At 30.9% G+C, this 20,746-nt stretch overlaps 7 protein-coding genes and 1 non-coding gene across 8 annotated transcripts; 4 read left to right on the top strand and 4 right to left on the bottom strand.

The window, feature by feature from the left end:
- Window positions 1-42: 42 nt before the first annotated feature.
- Window positions 43-7,269, bottom strand: cgd6_1180 (large protein with signal peptide; the record flags this gene model as incomplete). The annotated part of the gene is made up of 1 exon (XM_627490.1): window positions 43-7,269. One exon carries the CDS (start codon window positions 7,267-7,269, stop codon window positions 43-45), a length of 7,227 nt encoding a protein of 2,408 aa, XP_627490.1.
- Window positions 7,270-7,886: 617 nt separating this feature from the next.
- cgd6_1170 (hypothetical protein) lies at window positions 7,887-8,648 on the top strand (the record flags this gene model as incomplete). The annotated part of the gene is made up of 1 exon (XM_627489.1): window positions 7,887-8,648. One exon carries the CDS (start codon window positions 7,887-7,889, stop codon window positions 8,646-8,648), a length of 762 nt encoding a protein of 253 aa, XP_627489.1.
- Window positions 8,649-9,309: 661 nt separating this feature from the next.
- cgd6_1160 (hypothetical protein) lies at window positions 9,310-11,436 on the top strand (the record flags this gene model as incomplete). The annotated part of the gene is made up of 1 exon (XM_627488.1): window positions 9,310-11,436. One exon carries the CDS (start codon window positions 9,310-9,312, stop codon window positions 11,434-11,436), a length of 2,127 nt encoding a protein of 708 aa, XP_627488.1.
- A 133-nt stretch (window positions 11,437-11,569) lies between these two features.
- Window positions 11,570-12,277, bottom strand: cgd6_1150 (hypothetical protein; the record flags this gene model as incomplete). Its single annotated transcript, XM_627487.1, has 1 exon — window positions 11,570-12,277. The coding sequence occupies one exon, from the start codon at window positions 12,275-12,277 to the stop codon at window positions 11,570-11,572; it is 708 nt and encodes a 235-aa protein (XP_627487.1).
- Window positions 12,278-13,302: 1,025 nt separating this feature from the next.
- Window positions 13,303-15,525, top strand: cgd6_1140 (hypothetical protein; the record flags this gene model as incomplete). Its single annotated transcript, XM_627486.1, has 1 exon — window positions 13,303-15,525. One exon carries the CDS (start codon window positions 13,303-13,305, stop codon window positions 15,523-15,525), a length of 2,223 nt encoding a protein of 740 aa, XP_627486.1.
- Window positions 15,526-15,975: 450 nt separating this feature from the next.
- On the top strand, window positions 15,976-17,802 carry cgd6_1130 (hypothetical protein with signal peptide; the record flags this gene model as incomplete). Its single annotated transcript, XM_627485.1, has 1 exon — window positions 15,976-17,802. One exon carries the CDS (start codon window positions 15,976-15,978, stop codon window positions 17,800-17,802), a length of 1,827 nt encoding a protein of 608 aa, XP_627485.1.
- A 114-nt stretch (window positions 17,803-17,916) lies between these two features.
- Window positions 17,917-17,990, bottom strand: cgd6_1125 (the record flags this gene model as incomplete). The annotated part of the gene is made up of 1 exon: window positions 17,917-17,990. It is a non-coding gene; the product is annotated as a tRNA-Leu (tRNA).
- A 127-nt stretch (window positions 17,991-18,117) lies between these two features.
- Window positions 18,118-20,571, bottom strand: cgd6_1120 (hypothetical protein with signal peptide; the record flags this gene model as incomplete). The annotated part of the gene is made up of 1 exon (XM_627484.1): window positions 18,118-20,571. One exon carries the CDS (start codon window positions 20,569-20,571, stop codon window positions 18,118-18,120), a length of 2,454 nt encoding a protein of 817 aa, XP_627484.1.
- Between the last annotated feature and the right edge of the window lie 175 nt (window positions 20,572-20,746).

The following is a 20,746-nucleotide window of genomic DNA, read 5'->3' as shown; positions in this document are numbered from 1 at the left end:
CACTATATTTATTACTTTAAAATGAGCTTTTCAACAACACTATTAAATAGAATAGCGTAGTTTTTTTTTATTAGCTTCAACAATTTTAAAAATAGCATGTTCCACATCCACAAATGTTTTGTATTTAGGAATATAAACTATTAATAATAGTGGATCGATTATAATTCTTTTTTCTGGATTTCTTTCCTCTATTAGTGGGATTTCAACAATTCTGATTCTTCCTGCGTAAGCTGTCGGTGGGAATATTGAAAACCTGTTGGTAAATGATGCAAAAAAGAATCCTAAATCAGTACATGTAAGTGAATTTAATGCAATGTGGAACCATTTTACCAAATTGCGCTTGTGTGGTAATAAGAGGTCTTCATTTTCTACATAAAAAAATGACATCAATAGGTTTTTAACTGGTAACTCATTTTTTACATTTATATTCATATAACCTTGAGTAAAATGTGAAAGATTTGATAAGTAAAATGATCTCAAGAATCTTCTAGGAATTATATCATATACACCTTTAGAAAAATTTTCAATTTCTACATTAAACTTTTGAAATCCTATAAAATTAGCAATAAGTTTTCTCAAAAATCTCAAATTGCTAAAATTATTAACCTCGGGTAAGCCAAGATCTTTATATATTAAATCTTTCCCACCATTAATTTGTTCAAATTTCCTTTGATCAACATAATAATAAATTGGTTGGCCATTGAAAACTTTCTTTTTTGCATTTTTGAAGTCCATAATTAATTCTGAAAAATCCTTTGAATCTAATGTATTGAAGGATAAACTTATCATATTATCGAATTTTTTTATCCTTTCGTCCACGTATTCTCTAATATTTGTTTCATTATTTAATTCACCTGATTTTAAATATCTTAAGATAAAATTATTAAAATGGAAATTAAGTGGTTCCCCTTTTAACATACAATAACCATAAATTCTTCCAATCCCTCTCACTATCACATCTGGACTCAACATATATCTATCACTAATGAATGGATAAAAATGTTCTTCACCATTAATCAAGAACTTTAAATACTTTTTATGTAATAAATATTCTTCTTTAAAGTTGCTTGTATTAGTTGATAACCCTGTGAATTCACAATACCTTACAGTTTTACCTTCTATATGTCTCTTTTCTCTATATAGAGAACCATTTTCAACCCTGAAGTAATAACACTCAAAAAATGGATTCTCACCATGATCTGCATCGCGCATTATTTCCCTGTTAAAAGCTTGACAGAAAAATCTTCTTCTAATATTCTTCATTTCTTCTGAATTTATATCTCCTTTATAAAAAAATAAACTATCTTTGTGGATATTTCTAAGGAAATCAAAGTTATTTATAAAAAAATCAGTACCTGATCTTATTTTAGATGGACTATTATCTATGAAATATTGTATTCCTTCAAATGCAACCAAGTTCTTATTTATAAACAAAATATTTGAATTAATATTTTCTCTTATATCAAAAATTATTTCTTTATTCATATTGAGCTTCTTTACTGCATTCCTAAAAACGAAAGAATTATTAATTATTGAAGAAGCGTATTCTAATTGTTTGCTATCATCATTTTGAATAATGTATTTAATTGTTGCTTCTAAAATTGTACTCGATATTTCAATTTTCTTATCACCGCTTATCAACTTCTGCTTGCTTTCTAATATATTCATAATTCTGTTTAGTGCAATTCCTTTACTTGAAAGCTCTTTATAAAGAATTCTATTTTCTATATCTAAATTTGCTATAGGCCCTAATACTTTATTACCATCTGAATAAATTGGGACTACAAAAAACATATTTGAAAACTTATAATTTTTATATGAGGTTAGCCAATTTGCTATATCTGGAGGCATGAATTTTAATACTGAAATTGAAGAGACCTCTTGTGATATTTCATAAGGATGGTCATTCATATGAATTTGAAAAACTCCTAATCTTTTAGTTTCCAACAAGAAATTAAACATAATCAATGCCTTAGCTAATTTGTCTTTATGCTTTCTTTGAACATCTGTCTCATACACACTTCCATTTAAAAATTGGGTTAAATTATCTTCTTCTTTTTTCTCTTGATTTGAATTTACACCGTTGTCTTTCATTTTATTTGTTTTGTTAATCCCTAACCTTTTATATATTGAAACACCATTGTTTTCATTGTTTGGATCGGGTAAATAAGTATCGAAATAGTTAAACATATAGTCAATATATTCATTCAAAACCTTTTCATACACTCTTTGAATATCTAAAGATGGTTTACCTTGTAAAACTTTTGATATATATGGCTTTGAGATCAATAATATGTTTTCTGAGGTAAAATGGGTGCAATAATAAGATGAAACCTTGTTATTTAATGAATACAATAAATATATGTTATCTAAAAATTCGGAATTCCCAAAACTCGAAAAAGTATGTTTACAAACCTCTTCTAGTTCTTTATCTCCAATCACTGGAAATATTCTTTCCTTGTTAATCTTAACACATTCAAGTAATAAGTCCTTATCACTCAAATAATCCATTTTTGTTACCATCTTAACAGAGTTATATATTAAACCTAAATTAGAAAATTCGTGTTTAACTTTAGATTTCGAATTCAATTCATTCAAGGCATGCTCGAGCCCAATAAATAACAATGTAACCCTTGGAGGCAATTTATATTGATTTATTAGTTTGTGAGCAATCTCTCCCGTTTGCATATATTCTGGAAGATAAAGAAAATTTTGAGAAATTAGCCTCGAATTGTTATCAAAGAATGAAAAATTGGCCTGATCTTTAACAATTGCTACAAACTTTTTTAAAATGGATGGTCCACATTCTCTTTTCTTTTCAATAATTCTAAGACCTACCTCTTGGTCATACATTTCGTCTTTAGGAAATAAATTTTCAAAGAATTCTGTGCATGCTTTTTCTGGATCCAAACCAATTTTTGAAATTTCTGAATCTTTTGATTTATAATTTTCTTCTGAAAAATTATTTTCTAAAATCTTACAGCTATCATAAAAGCTTAATTCACTAACAACACTCATATTTTTTAATAAATCATCCTTAATCAATGGAACTATTATATATGTATAAAATAAATTAGAAAAAACTGATTGATTAGGAAATACCTCTTTAAAACAAACTCTTGGCCATATATTCATTTTACTGCATAAAGTCTTCTCGAACTCGATTGGAAACTGATAATCAAAATTTTTTAAGAACTTTTTTAAAATACTTCCACATTCTTCAATTCCAAATTTTATTATTTTACTTGCTGTATCACATAAAAAATCTTTTCTCCAATAAAAATCAAAATCAGAAAACTCATTTTTTATTTCAGAAATAATAATATCTGAAACTCTCTTGATTTCATATATGTGCAAGGGATTTGAATTACTATTACTGCAGGAATGCATTAAATTTACACTTTCGCAAATCTCTAAAGTTATTGACTCCACTTGTTGACTTTTTAGATAACGAAACCTTTCTTTCATAAGTTGATTAAATCCAAAAGTTTCTGTAAATAAGTCTTTACATTTTTCTGAGAATCTGGGATTATCATAAAAAATACTTAAAGTCTTTGAGTATGAACAAATTGCTTCTTTTACTACATCAGAATTTTGATAAATACCAAATACTGGGAAATGTGATATGATCATTGAAGCAAACACGTCATCCAGATAATTATCTGTCCCACAGTTCAACATTAGCCTCTGAGAGCTACATACATGGATAGGAATATGTGGCAAATTTGGATATTCGGAACTAACAAACTCGAGACAATTTCTAGCTTGTTTAGCACTCTCCGTCAACTCTTCAGAATAAATAATATCATTTCTTATCAAATCTTCAGCTATTTTGCAAGCTTTGTCTTTGCTAAGATAGCCATCAGTCCAGTCAAGAAAAGTTTTATTGAAATTATTTTTAGGATTGCCAATAAATGACATTCTTTGTAATAAATTTAAAGTTCTTTCATTGTATTCATTGGATTTACAATACTTTTGGAAGAAATTTACTGGATTTGACTCAGCAGTAATTTGAAAAAGAGTGGGATCTCCAACCTTTGTCTCATCTCGATTAATGGATGATAAATATGTAACATTGTCATTAACTAATGACTCTCCATGTAAATGGTAATTATGGAGTAAAACGGATGCAATTTCTGAAACTAAAAGAGCTTGGTTCTTACTTATTGGAAGAGAAATGCTCGATAAATAAATATATATAAAGCTTGCATTATTAATGATAAAGTTTTTATCAAGTAAATTAGTGGTTAATGTAACTCCATTCTGTTCCAATGCTTGCAAATTTTCATTGTGTAAATAAGATCTAAAATTTAACTTTATATTTGGGTTGTTCATAACAATCTTAAGTCCATGCTCAATTGCCTCTTCTATCAATTCACTTTCATCTTTTGAGCTTTTAACCACACAATATTCTGGATCTTCTGCTTTGTTCAAAAAATTAAAACAATTAGAGTAGTCACAGCAATGAGAATTCTTTTTACTTTTAGTTTTAATTGTATTATAAAAGAGTGACGAAACTTTATCACAAGAATCGTTGATGTCTGATTGGATAAAGTTTTTAAATTGAAGGTCTAATCTCTCATTTAGAATTGAATCTCTGAAGTTACTTGCAATAGTTTCTGGGAACTCCAAAAGTGACTCGTCTTTAAACATTAATAATTTACTTATTTCTTTGAGATTTGCGTCAGAATTATCGTCCTTTACAAGCTTTTTGAAGAATAATTTTGTTTGTTTCTTTTGGTTTAACAAAAAATCTGTATATTTATTTGAATCTGTTGATATTGGAAAGATTTGGATTTCTCCATCTCTAAGCCTTCTTTCTAACAAAGTTCTACAAAAAGATTTAAGTTCTGAAGGTTTCTTAAAATGATCCAAAATAAAAGAAGAGATGCTTTCTTCATCAATAACAAATTCTTTCCAATCTTCAATCTTAGCTCCTTTTGGGATCCTGTGTGCATTAATAATTTTCTTTAGTGCCACTACATCAGAAAAAAATAAATCCATATTGCCATTAGGAGTTCTGTGTTTACCATAATATTTTAAATTAATCCGAGATAAAAAATTTTTGTTTATAGCTTTTTTCTTAAGCTTTTTCATATATTCTATGTTCTTCTTCTCAAAATAACTAATAATTGCAGGAATAATAAACTGATCTGAAATTTTACAGAAACTTTCTGGATTAAATCCTGGGTTATACAACCTAATAAGAGAAGGAAAAGTTTCTTCTTGTAAAATAGATTGAAGTTTTCCATCCCATATAGTTCCAATTACTCCTTTATAATAGTTTCTTTCTCCAACAAATGAGCTCGATAATGCAGTAGCAATATTACCAGAAAAACTATTTATTGTATTAGAAACATGATATGGAAAATAGTAAGGGGAGTCTATATTGCATTTTATTTGTGACTTAATTATTCTCAGACAAGCAGCATCTAAGTAACCAACAATATGGATTGAGTCTAATTCATTATATTGTTCTAATTCAATTTGTCCTTCTTTTAAAAGGCTTAAAATTCCTTTTCTACAATATTCCATCCCCTCAATATTATCTTCAAATCTCCACTGTTCACTTTTATTAGATTTGGAATTCTTGCCTTTTTTACCATTCTTTTTAATTACGAACTTTGAAAACAACTTAATGTCAAATGGAACAATTAATGAAAGAGAAGAAGCTAGTCTACAAATTTTTTTGAATTTGATTTGAGGAAAAAGAGTATGTATTTCTTTTGCTATACTTACTGCCATTCGATCTGTTATTTGAACCTTTTGTGGGTTATATTTGTAATTAAAATCAGAACCACTATCCTTTAGTGCAAGATCTCCATTTGGACAAGTAATAATGTATGGAAATTCATTCTCAAATTCATTAATAAAACTGCTAAAGATTTCAGAGTTAATATCAAGATCTTTATTTCCAGTTGCCCATCTTGGGATTTCCTCAAGATATTCTAATTTTCCATATTTAATCTTCCTATTTGTATTATGTCTTTCATTTTGTACAAAATAGACGTTATCAGAGATAAAATAATCAGTAGAATGGGTTAACCAATTTTTAAGAATAATCCATAAATCTCTCGCAGTTACAACTGAAATGAATAATTTTAATACGTAGTGGAAAAAGAAGTAAACTATAATGACGCCATCGATATCTTTTGAATTTTTGTTTAGAATTGGGATTCCCTTAAATTCTAAAAACTTGAATAGTTCATGATCTTCGAACCCACCACTCTTTTCTTTTCTGTGGTTATAAATTGGAGGTATTAGAACATCCCAAGAAGGTTCTTGTATTTCAATTAATCTTTCTAATACAACAAAAAAGTTTCTTTCTTCTGGAAAAGCATCGTCAGGTTCTTGAGTTAATATTGCTTCTGTGTACGAATCACTGTATTTAGGTATGTGTCCACCACCTCCATATGAATATACAAGCCCCCAAATTTCCCATGCTTCTTTTGGGAGGATAATACGTCCAGTACAATAGTAAATCATTCTATAAACGAATGAAACTGAAGAAATCAAATCCTGGTAATCAAAGGAGGGAGGATATAACTTCATAAGAACAGGAATATAGTATTCAATATTTGAATAAACTAAAGGTGTGGTGTTTTTTTTCATTTCATCTGTAACAAGCATTTTACCTCCAGTGAAGTCAGTTGCAAACTTTCCTCCTTTGTATGTTCGAGTAGCAAGAGAAAGAATGATCAACAAATCGTCTTTGGTTGGGTAACTTCTGAGCAATGTTTGTTTGCCTGGATTCATTGGTCTAGAGCTGATAATTTTATTATATTCAGGAAAATATTTCGGAACTTGTGACTGATCAATCAGATTTAGATCTTTCAAAACTGTAGTCCAAATGTTAAATGATTCGGCCTCAAGAATAAATACATTGAATTTCATTCTAGCAATTAACCATATATACTGTGCTGACTTCAATGGGTTGGTTAAACTTATCTCCATATTCGATTCTTTCATTTTCTTTTCTATTTCTCCATTCTCTTCAATCTCAAAACAGATTTTTTTTCGAGATGGGAGAAAGTCAACGGCTAGATAACCACCTAAATATCCAAACCTAATCATTGAATCCTCAGAAATATTGCAAGAAGTTTGGTATATCTGCTCATAAACTTCTCCCATTGAAACTTGCTTATTGATCTGAATGATAGGTATTGCATTTAAGACCAGAAATAAATGGAAGAGAAAAGCAACCACCAATAGGAGCTGTTTGTATGTAATTAGCATCCATTTATTATTTCTCACGACTTTCTTCGGCATGATTGCTTTTTGAATAGGATATCTGAGTTTCCTTTTACAGTTTCAGTTGTGAGTATTTTGGCTTCTTAAATATTTTCACTATTTTGATAGAAACCAAATTGTTTGATTAGAAGACAATGTTCATTTTTATTTTTATTTTAAATTTGATATAACGATTCTTTACAGACTCCAAGATATTTTTTTTTCCCCATTGTTTTATTGGCTAATTGCACCATGTAATGATAGATCTTAGGCGGCAAATTCCTTAAGCATGGAAAGATCAGTTTTTTCAAAACAAAAAAAAGTAATTCTATTAAAACGCACAAAATCATTAAAGCAAGCAAGAAATAAAGCCAAATATAGTAATAGGTTGTGTTTGGTTAATATTAGAAAGGTAAGAATTGCTACTTGATCAGGTTTGAGCTCTAATAAATTATTAAAGCCAATATTTAATATTTAGAATAGATGAGGAATTAAGTATTATGAGCAAGTATATTATTTTCTTAATCCAAGCACTTGGAATTCTTCTATCAGGTTTTGAGTGTGTAAGTTTATCTAATAAATTATCCAATTCGGAATTATATATTGAGAATGGGGTAAATTAAATAAACTATTGAATTTCACTTTTTTTTGACCAGATGGGCTCAGGCTCGGAAGTTGGATTTATCGCTCCAACTGCTGAACAAAACTACAATAATTTAATGGAAATAGCGAAGGGAGCCAAGTCTGTTAAAGTTCTTGAAATACACAAAAATGAAGTTTTATCTCCAGTAAAAGAACCTAATATTAAAAACTATCAAAACGTAGTTCATGGGATATCTGAAGAAAAAGGGGCAAAGATAATAAGCCCAGAGATAATTGAGAAGCAGGAGACTAACGAGCTAAAAGAAAAAGAATCAGAAAAATTAAAAGAAAAGAAACCAGATGAATTGAAAGAAAAGAAATCTGAAAAAGATATTCTTATAAAACCAGAGGGAAGCATTCCAGAAAAAAAAGAAGGAAAGTTCCTATTTAAGCCTTTTGCAGAGGTTGCAAGGGCTGTAGGAATACCTGCGCATTCATCATATAAGGAGAAATCTGAATTGCATATTTCGTTCAATGGAGTATTAGATTCTACAACGTTGTTGGAATTGTACTACTTTGACTACGATAGATTTGTAATAAGCAGACCAATTTTAGATGGAAAAGAGGATGCATGGATATCAAAATCTCTTCTTTCGTTGCTTTACAAATCAGAGCAAGAAGAACCTTTGTCATTTCTAATGTTGAGCTATGGAATTACATCAACCCACTGGCAAAACTTTATACCAGAAGAAGATCTGGATGCACCAGAAACGGTAGTTGAGGAGGCAATACAAGAGCATGACCCCAGCCGTGGAGATATTATTTTCGATAAATAATTGTCAAATGCAAAATTCGAATTTCGAGCAAACTTTTCGATGCTAAAGTGTAGAGCTCACAATATTTAATAGAAAATGGCGTACTCTAGAATTATATTAGCCTCTTAACTTAGAAATTATTCCCATAATCGAAATTTTTATCAATCTTAATTATTGTAGTTACATGTAATTAAAGACTAAATGAAAAAATAGATTAGGCGGCATCATTGCCCCTCAACAGAGTAATGTATTTAATAAATAAATCATGCTTTTTAAACTTTGCGTCTTAGAATATATAACATAAATTTTTCAATATTAATAAATTCAAATTATTAAATAATAGCTAATATTTGACAAGACGAGGCGTAGGTGAATAATTGTTAATTAATTTAGTTAATACAAATTACAAAGGTTAAGATAGATTATGTTGCAATGTCGTGGCAACTTTAATGATAATTTGAAATGAATAGTGTGCACCTAATACTTTTGGAATTTACTTTTCAAAAATTTATTCTCAATAGATACTTCAATTGAAGGGGTATCTCGGAAGGCTTTACTTGTAAAGCTTTGGGAAATCTCACTATATGAATAGTACAGTATAATATAGGGCTGCTTTATATCTTCATGATTCATTTCAAGTAATATATCGGCAATTGAGTAGGTTTGCATCAATGTTGATAATATGAGAAATGAATCAGTGAATGGAATAGAATTGGATTCGAAACAGAAAGCTTCAAATACAAAAAATAGATTAGAAATTAATGGAAACAAAATACTGGAAGAGAACACTACAGACAATTCAGGGGAGAAACAGGAAGCATCAAAGCCGAATTTGCAAATTGGGATGAGGGAAGAGATCCCAGAAACTGAATCTAAAAAGGAGAATGAGAGTAATGACATTGGTTTTGTGGATGAAATGATTGCTAAGGCTCTTTCAACTAGAAAGAAGAAACAAAACTCAGACTCTGGAATTAAATTGCGTAAAGTTGAAAATTCCTTGAAAATTGATGAAAATGCTTCAACTCGTAGCCAGATCTTCACTGAAAGACCGTTTTTTCAGAGATTAACAGACTCCATCTATAGGAGATTAATTATTGGGTCATCTAACCAAATAAAGCTTGTGGGCCTTATTTCGGCTGCAAGACTTTTAGTGCATCTCTATGAAAGTAATACTCTTGAAATTCCACAAAATGAAGAGGTTCAGTACCGTATTCCACTCCTAAATTGCCATGTAGGTGATTGGCAACCTGTAGATTCTGATAGAGTAGTTTTTTCTAAATCGAGTATATCTAAAGATCTACTGGGTTGCTCTAAAGCTCCCCATGCTCCACCACTAGTAAATAGAACACGAAACATTTATATAGTCACTCCTTTAAACTATGACGGGAACAAGGTCGGAGGCGGATATAGAGGGGGAGGGAGTGACCCTCTTTCGCGACTGGTCATGAAGTGGCGGAATTTGAGTGTTTCCGATATCCAGGATTTTACCTATATTACCGAAAACGGTTTTGACCTTAAGTACAATGGCTTCTATATCTTATATGCCAAATCAAATAAGCCTGACTCACAATGGAAACAATTCTACTCCGCTAGAATGAGAACCAATGCATTCAATAGCCGCCATCAAATTCTGATAAATTCCACCCACTTGTCTAAGCTCATTAAACTCCACACAGTGCATCTACAAAAAGATGGATCTGACCTACCAATAGGAATGGCCCTCTTTGAAGACCATACTGAGTCCCTCGCAACAGAAGACATCAGAAAAGACTATTCTTTTAATTCAGTTGCTGAGATGAATATTGCAGCAAGCCCCCCTAATGAACGTAAGCATCCTAAGGGGATTGATAAACACCTAAAAACTAGCCAAAACATGAAGGATGATGTTGGCCATTTATTAGAATCAAGCAAAGATATGGAGCTTAAGAATCTTGCTCAAACCTATCCTGGCCTGGTTTCTTTTGGGAACCAAATTTTGAAACAAGTTAACAAAGATACACAGATTACAACAGGCTCAGAGAATGGAAAAACAGTTGGAAATATCGCAAGCCCAGCGACAATTAATGGAAGTAGTGTAATAAACCCAGGGCAAGCATTTGACCAAAATTCCATTTTTTCTCAGAATCATGTCCCTTGCTCGAATATTAACTCAAACTTCGCTAAAGATTCTCTCGAGCTTTCACTACTACTTAACTTTAGATCCCTTAGTACCAAACTCCAAACTGAAATTTTACATGCAATATCTTGCATTAAGTTCCTTAATCAAGATATGTTTTCAGCTGCTCTAAGATCTGCATTAGACGCCGCATGCATTAATAATGGAAGTTTATCAGAAAATGGATTGGTATCTTCTAAAGGGCTAGGGCTTATGCAACCTATTTCCAATGTCCAAAATACATTTGATAAAACAAAAAATGATCTTCCTTTATTTATTCGACTCCTTCAGGATGGTAGTTCAGAAGCTGTTCTAAGTTCAGGCTGTGGTAATGTCCATCCGGAATCTTTCATGCCCTCTAATGAGGCTAGTAAGTCCAACCTCACCGGATATGCCGGAATAGATAGTGCGAATTTTGGATTCGCTTCAAATATAGGGAATGCCTTATTTCCAATGTTCTGGTCGTCTTTCTTAGCTTCTCAACAGTTTAATAATACCCACAGTTTTATATCAGATAAGAATACAAATAAAATTGACTCATTCAACTTAAACAATTCAGTTGCTTCTGAAACAAACACTAATAACGTGGATAATCAAAATGATGTCCAGACCTCAGCAATTAGTACTCCAGTATGCAAGCCAAAAGAAAAGTAATTTTGGGTTACTCTGTTGCGATAGTAAATCTACACAGGAATCATTTTTCTAAATAAATTATATTAATTATTACATTTATAAATGCTACTTATCTACAAATACAGTTCTATATTGGGTATTTGAAATCTTTATACTATATTAAGCTCGAGTAAATGTTAGAATTGAATTCGTATGTTGTGCTCGCATTCGGGGTTCCCCCATTATATTCGATGCGGCTTGCATCATCGAAGTTCGTGTCTTTACCTTGTAAAAGTGTATCATCTATATATAATTCAGGATTACTTATTGCATTGTTGGCTTCAATGTTGGGGATTTGTGTTGGAACGCTGTATTCATTTCCGGAAGACTGTACTTTTGGAGCTTCCGAGTTAAACTGTTCCTGGTGTCTCTGTTCATCCAAATAACCGTTACCATGTATCTGGTTCTCAATTGATTTCCCGTTTTTAAAATGCGTGGAAAATTGCGCATTTACGCAAGAGGCGGGATTGTGTGTGCTTTGAACCGAAAAAATATTAGAGTATAGGTTCGAAGATTGTACTTGGTCATTGTAGTCATGATTTGCGTTGTTATTCTGCATAGCATTTAGACTTCCTTGTAGTTTATTTACAACAGCTTCTGATCTTAAATTAGAGAACTCATTTGAGTCAGGGAAGTCTGCCTGATTGAAGTGAAATGCAGAAATAAAATTGTAAAGTGACTCAGTTATTTCTGAAGAAATATGGGAGAGTGTATTGATCGAATTTTCTAGTCTTAAGATTTCTTTTGTTAAAAAACTCCCTCCTATATCGACTACTCCCACTCTTTCGCCCTTTAGAGACTTATTATGTTTGCCTTTTGCCATTACTTTGACAATCCTTCCCAAGTCATGATCCAAATTTTCGATTATTGCATCTTTGTTCTGAAACTTGCATCCTCGATAACACCCCGAACGATTCAAATTTGTGAGAGTTGAATAAAGCTTGCATAAAGTCAGTATTAAGAACAAAATGGTGAGAGTAGGAGTTCCGGGAGGAGATACATCCCAAAACCCAATTGTTTTAATTAAAATATTTTTTGAACCTAAGAATTCAAATGCATTCGAAACTAATTCGTCTCCGCCAATTAAACCTCTATTAACGATCACTGTTAGGCCAATTAGAAAGTGATAATATGTAGAACTGAAATCATTTGAGATAAACCTATAAATTTATTACATTAATTTAATATAATCGGAACAAAAAATGTGCCTTACAATTGCTTACCTCGTAAAGTCCCAATACCGCCTTGAAAATATCTCAAAATCAGAAGCATTTCTATTTTTATATAGGCCAGCTCCAAATATAAGGAGAAGTGGGATGATACAGATTAAAAAGCGATCTTTGATCCGCATCACTTGGATCAAAGAAATAAACGTATCAGGATAGTTACCTTTCGGCAATTAATGGTAAACTGGCATATAATTCCACATTTACGAGGAAACTCAATATTTGAGATTTTTTAGGCGGGCTAACAGCTACAATTTGGACATGAAAAGCCCCCTCAAAAAAAAATGCCTCACACTTATAACTCGACATTTGTGTAGACTCAGACAGCCCGCCTAACATTTTATCATTAATTTGTTAAGATCTTGGAGGAGGATAAAATAACAGTTAAAATTGCAATAATAGATAAAAATCAAAGAATTGAAATAAGAAGAAAGAGTATGGCACAAATTGAAGTGTGATTGGGCTATTCATCTTTACAAAACTGTGAGTTAGTCAACGCTCCTAATGAATCAGGGATTTTAGGGTATTAAGAAGATATAAAAAGAATACTTCAAGGATTTAGGGGAGAATTAAAGATTCTCAATAGAATTTTGCCCTAGATATACAAGGGAACTGATAGTTTATGGGATTCCAGAGAATGCAACATTTTTACAACGGCTATTTACCAAGTATCAATTGTGGAACAAGCAGCTCATCAAGTTCAGCATCATCATTCGCTGCATCAAATAGAATAGCTAATACAGGTAGCTCTCCAAACATATCCCTCAGTAACGATCTCAATCCGTATTTACAGCAGACCTTGAATAAACTTCCGGTAGCTTTGAACCCAAATCTTCCGTATTTACAACATTCGATGATAGCTTTCGCAAACCGAATTCCTTATCAAACCACACCCGAAGTTCAAACTAACAATCCAAATTTAACAGAACTGCTTGAATCTATAGGCTCTGATTTTAGGTTAGATCAGAATAAATCTAATGAGGAAGAGCTTATCAGTTCTGGATATAATGGTGGTTTGTCAGAAGAACTGAACCCGACAGATTTTACGGAATTATCCAGTTCAGGCTCATCCACCGTTTCTTCTTCCTCTATGACTGACGCATTCCCTACTTCTCAGTCTAGTTCATCGTTAATTCAAACTATTGATGAGGAACATCTAACTGGTATCATTAAAACGACTATATCCGATAGTTCCGTACAGAAACCTCTCCAAACCAAAAGAGAAAGGGCTGTAAGGACTAGTAAGAACAAACTTAGTGGTAGCAGTTCTCATGGTGGAGTAGGGGCGAGTAGCAGTAGTAATAGTGGAGGAATTAGCGCACAGGATCTTGACAAGGCAATTAGCCTTACAAACAAAGGCTTTCGTAGCCTATCTCTCAAAGGAATATACTATGACCGGAGGAATCATGGTTGGCAGGTACGTATTCGCAAAAGACAAACCGAAATTTCAAGGTATTTCTCCGCAAAAAGATATGGAGTTGAAAAGTCGTATGAAATGGCTCTTAGGTTCTATCAAGTTAACATTATTGGAAACTTTGGGAATGATTCAAAATCAGCCAGGAATTCTGAGAACTCTCGTAGATTAGATGGAAAATCCGATAATCAGGTATCTCCAATCCTTTCAAAGGACGGCCAGAATGAGTTGTTTGAACGACAAATTTCTGGACAAAAGAGCCTTGAAAGCCAGATTACCGATAGTGCTTCTGTAAATGGAACCAATATTTTTAAGAATATTAGTTCGAATAGTAGGATATGCAACAATTATATCGATGGATCATTCAAACCACTTAACACTGACTCCGTTCCTTTAAATGGAAATTTAAATAATCTATTATCGTTTCCCTCTCAGGGAGACTTAGATGTCAACAGTCAATTACTCTCTCATTACATAACTAACAATATCCTTAATAACATTCTTGTGAATCAAATTATTGCGAATAATTTATTCGCAAGTACCATGATGAATGTTAGGAACGCAGTTAATTTACAGGGAACAACGGGACTTCCAATCCATTGTTTCTCTAAGGTAGCTACTCCTCAACCACCAGCTCAACAATATGGAACGAATTTTACGACTTGTGTAAATTCTCCAAATATTGTTCCTTCCACTCCAATTATTAATCCGAGTATGGGAATTGTTTCTTATAACAATGACTCCCAGCTGATGCTCAAAGATATCATAAGCAATGCCCTATCTGACTCTGAGGGCCTGTGGAAGGGAATTTACTATGATAATCGCAACAAAGGCTGGAAATTATGCCTCGACGGATATGCAGAGAAATTTTTTGGTTCGATGGAATTTGGTGAGATTGAATCACTAACATTAGTTCTCGCATGCAAACTGAACGTATTTAAATTCAATTGTGACGTGTCCCAAATACGTCCAACAATCTCAAACAGCATAGCTGTTCTTCAAAAGGTTATGGCAATAAACAATGAAGCTTATCATGAATCGCCATTAAGCGATGGCAAATCTTTTATCGAGGATGAGGGTAAAAAGACAGCAAAAAATCTTCTTGATTCAACGCTGCGTGAAAAGATGGACAGTTTTAGTTTAACTGAACTGACTGAATTTATTTCAGTTTCCCAGCAAATCAAGCAGATCATCAATAATGGTGTTCTAAGGTCTGGCTATCAAACTTTATCTAGCATTAACTATAATGAAGGGATCCCTTTCGTACAGCCAATGACTGCAGATAACTTAAAACATAGCCTTAATTTTAGACAGCCGAGCTTGAATAACTTTTTTGACAGTTCAGCCTTTTTGCAAAGCGTTAACAATAATCAATCTCTACTTTATGGTCAATTTCTATTGAACAATCAAAACCAGTTTGGAATGTTGTAATTGCAAAATGAATAAAATAAAGACAAACATTTTTCTAAAAAATATTTTTTTGTGAAGAGCAATTGGTTTTGTTTGGATTTATCCTCGTTGATATTTTTTCAAACCAATTCTTCTTTGGTAACTTTTTTCTTAGAATTTGTGATTTGATTAATTTGTTCCACATTGTCAAGAATATGGGCATTTGAAAGTTTCTTTCCTTAAATTTTTCGCTGAAGTATTTGGAATTCTACATTTTTTTATTGCTCTTATCATTAATCATAGGCTTTAGATTATTAATTTTCTGTTTGTCTATTGACTATTTTATCTCTTTTGTTGGATTTGAATTAGATTTGGCAAATAACACACAATCGTTACCCGCCAATATTTGCTGGTATACCCACAAAGTTGTCTTAGATATCTATCATTATAAATTAATGAATTGTTATTCTAAACGGTAAATATATTCTAGGTATGAGATTTAAGGTATTCAAATTTTTCATTTTGGGTTTATTATTTAGTGTACTTTCTAGTTTATCACTTACAAATGTTACTGCACATAAGATTAATAATGTAATTTCCAAGAAAAGTTTAATATCTGGCGAAGATTTCTATGATTATGAGAAGATAGCTGTCTCACTAACAGAACGTGTGTCCAATGGAACAGAAAAATCTGGTCACGAGCCTTTACCTATCGAAAACTCAACTTTCAACTTCATTGTAATCATGGCAAACGAGAAAATTGAAGAATTGGTAGGTGATTTATTGGGTAACAAAGAAAAGATGCTATTTTTTTGTAAGAATGAAGTTATTGATTATATCATAAAAAGTAAAGTCAATGATATAGCATTTTTAAAAGATAATTGTATTGAATTAAAATCTGGAAGCTACGAATTCCAGCAGCAGCCATCCAGCAGAAGACTGATGCAAAGAAGTGAAGTAAAATCTGAATCAGAGTTCTTATTTGATGTTGATCAGGGAGATGCAAATAAAGCCTCAGAAAACTGTGAGATTCCTCTTCAAAAACCTGATGGGACAGATTTAGAAGTATTAGAAAAATTAGTGGATAACACTGAAGAAAAAAAATCATCTTGCTGTGGAAAAAAGAAAAGTAAATTTAAGGAATTAGAAGCTGAAATCCAGAATAACTTTGAAGAATTATTTGAAAATAATAATTCTTCAAAATTGGACGGATTTAATATCACAGAAATTGTTCAATCTAAAGATGACAATATCAGCTTCAAAATTGAAATAAATGATAAAGCTTCAATTTTTGATGAAATATTGGAAGCCTTAAAAAATGAAAGTGAGTCTATTATAAGCTATGATTCTATAGAGGAACGAAATCTTTCTAATTCTGAGCTCAAGGAAGCATTAAGAGAAACAGAAAAGGAAATTAACAACAAAAAGGTGGAGATGCGTGGTCTTAAGGAAGTAAGTGATTCAGAAATAACCAGTTCTCGTTCAAGATCAAAGTCCCTTAGGTCAACTCGAAGTGAAAATCAAATTAACTTAAAAATTAAAAATGAAATTTCTGGAATTTCCTTGTACAATATTTCAGAAACTTTAACATATAGGTTCATTCAAACAGAAAATAAAGAATTGAAGAGTTATTTTACTCCCACAAAAACAAAGCTTTTATACTTGGCAATTTATGAATATTTGGTTGTTTATTCAACTTTGGAGGATAATCTCGAGAAAGTTGTTGAAATAATCAATGGTAAAAATGGAATTTCCAAATTACATTCATTTTTTGGAAATTACATTAACTTTGCTTCAATGAAATACGTTTTTGAACAATATTTTGCCAAATTTGATTACATTCAAGAAAGGAGACTCTACTATAAATCAGACTTTACCAGATTTATGTTAAATTTAATTATTAATAAATCAGATCCAAAACTGACTAGTCCAATTTTCAATTTAAAATTGGAAATTGTAACTATGATCATCTTCTATTCAGAAGATGATTTACAAGTGCAAAAAATTGTCATTCAGAAGGAAATTAATGATACTAATAAACAAATGTTTTACAGAGATAATGTTTTCTTCAATTTCTTGCTTGTAAAGCATTTTTCATTCGGAGAAAACGACAAAATATTAAAGACTAATGAAGTTATTGTCAGAAATAGAAATAATAATCCTTTGGACAGACCAAAGCAATGTTTTATCCAGGTAAAACGACTTTTACTTGGAGAAAACAATTTCCATAAATTTCAGAATAATGAAGAAATTCTAAAAGTTGTCTGTTTGCAGACATATGGTCTGCTTGGTTTATACTCTACTTTTGATAGACTCTAGATGTTAGATATCTGTTATCAAAATAAATTGAGTATTATTATTCATATCTCTGTTCATTCCGTTTTTTACTGATCCTCAGTGCCAATTTAATTTTTTTTTTATTATAGGAAAAAGTGACTGAAAGGGGATTCGAACCCCTGAAAACAGCAACCTGAATGCTGCGCCTTAGTCCACTCGGCCATCCAGCCATCTAGGTAACGGGCGCAATATATTAAGAATATTAAAAATCAAAGAAGTATTAGGGGAAAAGAGAAGGAATACCGACATTTCTATTTTAGATATAATTAGAACGAAATAATAATTGAATATAATTATCTAATTTTCATATAAAAATACGCTAATTCCAAAATATTCTGCGCATGATATTTTCATCAAAGGTTTAATTAAATGTAATGAAATATTATTTCGATAAATAGCGGTACTTTTTTGAGAAATAAGAGATTGTGTACATGCTTGATGAAAATTGTAAACTTTTTGTGAGAATGAATAGTTTAGAGCTCTAAGCGCATTTTCATGATCAATAAAAATTTCTTCAGGAAGATTTTGTTTTTTGATTAAATAATTTACTGTTCTAACCAAAGTAAATCCAGTAAGCCATGCATAATCTTGACTACTTAAGATATTATGAATAGGTTGTTCAAAAATCATTGAGCAAACTTTTTGAGCAAACTTATAGGAATTATCATTGAAACTTTTAACTGACTTGGTAATTGATAGAGTTGTGATAAATCTAGTACATAGCTCATAAAGACTTGGTTCACTTATTGTCTCACTAATATTTGTAGGTAGTAATCCATTTTCTGAATTATATTTTGATTCACCATCATTATCGAATGAGTCTCTTAGTTTTATAAATCTACTGCTGGCATGATAACTTGATAAGTCAAATTGACTTTTTTTTTTGTTTGTTTCTGAATTTTTAGAAAATTTGATTTTTTTGTTTGAATGACGTTTAATTAAAGGTACAAATTTATCAATAAAATTTATTCTGGCTGTAGAAATTTCTTCTGAATTTTTAGAATTTAAGAATTCCCTTAAAGCAATTAAAATTGAAAGAATATCGATGTGTTTTTCCCTGTAAAACCCTATTTGATCATTCCTTTGATTTCCAGTATTCATTAAAGGATCAGTATTTAATCGGCCTATAGACAAAGTAAAATCAATAATTTTCTGTGAGACGTGTTCAATTAGCCTTTTTCTTGCACCAAAATTATCAACTAAGCTTTCTGAAATTGACCAAATTAAATTAGAATCCTTTTCTAGAGGTAATTTAACTCCATAAGAAAATAAGTAACTGTCTAGCTCCAAAATTTCGTCATCTTCCAAATGTCTGGCTAGTAAACAAACATATTGATATTCAAAACATTTTCTTAATGATGCTAAGTCCAATTTTGAATCTTTGTAATTTTTTCTTTTATCTATAATTGTATTTTTATGCATTTGTTTAATACGTATATTATTCATATGTGACTTTACTTCTTCATCATTAATTTTAAATGTCTCACGAGTATTCCTAATAGAATCGTGAGACTTGTTTGCAGAATATTGATTAAAATCATTATTAATTATATAATCTCCAATTCTAGGTGATTTATTTGATTCAACACTAAGAATGGGAGAAATTATATCGATTTCTACTTTAAATTGATTATCATTGTAAATTTGATTAAATACTTCGTTTTGTTTAACACTTTTGAGGGAATTAAAGTCAAACAATGAATCATTTTTATCATTCAGTAATAAAGAACTTTCATTACTGACTTTTACTTGATTCAAAACCTCTGATTGGTTGAATGATATATTTTCATTAGATTCATAAGAATTTGTACAAAACTCTTGTTGATTAGTAACAGGTGTAATAGTTTTTTCACTTTTACTTAAAATGTCCTTTTCATTTTGATTTATTATGGAAAGATCACATATCTCTTGTTCAAATAGTAAATTTGGATAAATAACAAATCTAGTATCTGTAGAACTTGTTGTTTCATAATTTTGGCTTAAATTAATAATTTTGGTAATGGAGATTTCATAAGGAGAATTAAAGCATCCATTTAGAAATAGCTCAAAATTTGCCAATAAATGCAACATTTTCACAAATTTCTGTAGTTTGCTTTCAAATTCACGCGATTCTGTTTGATTCTTAGAGTATAAATAAACAATTTTAGTGAGTTCAATTTCAATAGCAAGTTTATGTAAAATGATTATTTTATCCAAAATACCATTTTGACTCTCGTGTCTTGAATATAGTAAATTTTTTAATTGATTGATCAACTCCTCCTTATTATCTATATCAGATTTTTCAAGGAATTGGATACTTTTATTAAAAGATTGTTTGTTCAAATAATTTAATAGATTCTGTTGGTAAATATTATCTTGTTTTGATATAAAGTCTTTTTTAACAATTTCAATATTAATTTCCTGAAATTTATTATTCAAATTATCTAATAAATTTAAGTGGGAATCTAAAGAGTCTTTTATCTCAATAGACAAAGCTTCTGCAATATTCTTAATCTTTGTCTTATATTTTTGAAGAGTATATTTCAAATTTTCTTTTTGAGACATTGATTTTAGTAAATCATTGACATCTCCATTAATGTCTTTTAATTTACTAAAAATAAAGTCATATTCTAAAATTTGAAGGTTTTCAGAACTTAGATCTCCAAGGAATTGATCTATTGCTAACTTATGAGTAGTATTTGCTCTTAAACCTAAACATGGCCCAAAAAATAGGTAGAATAGCCATATAATGGAGAATGGTATAAATCTCATCTGAATTTATTCCCTTTCTGTTGATTTTGTACAGGGAATCTACTATTTAAGTAATTTAAGGTTATGAGAGTAATGTTTATCCAGACTTACTTGACGAATTGGTCATGTCATTTTTTACAAACAGGTGGCGGGAAAAATGGGAGACAGGTTTAATGGCAATTTTTATTATTATTGA

Source organism: Cryptosporidium parvum, chromosome 6, assembly GCF_000165345.1.
Source record: "Cryptosporidium parvum Iowa II chromosome 6, whole genome shotgun sequence".
NCBI classification, from domain to species: Eukaryota; Apicomplexa; class Conoidasida; order Eucoccidiorida; family Cryptosporidiidae; genus Cryptosporidium; species Cryptosporidium parvum.
The sequence above is the reverse complement of the archived record's forward strand: the minus strand, read 5'-3'. Positions and strand labels throughout refer to the sequence as shown.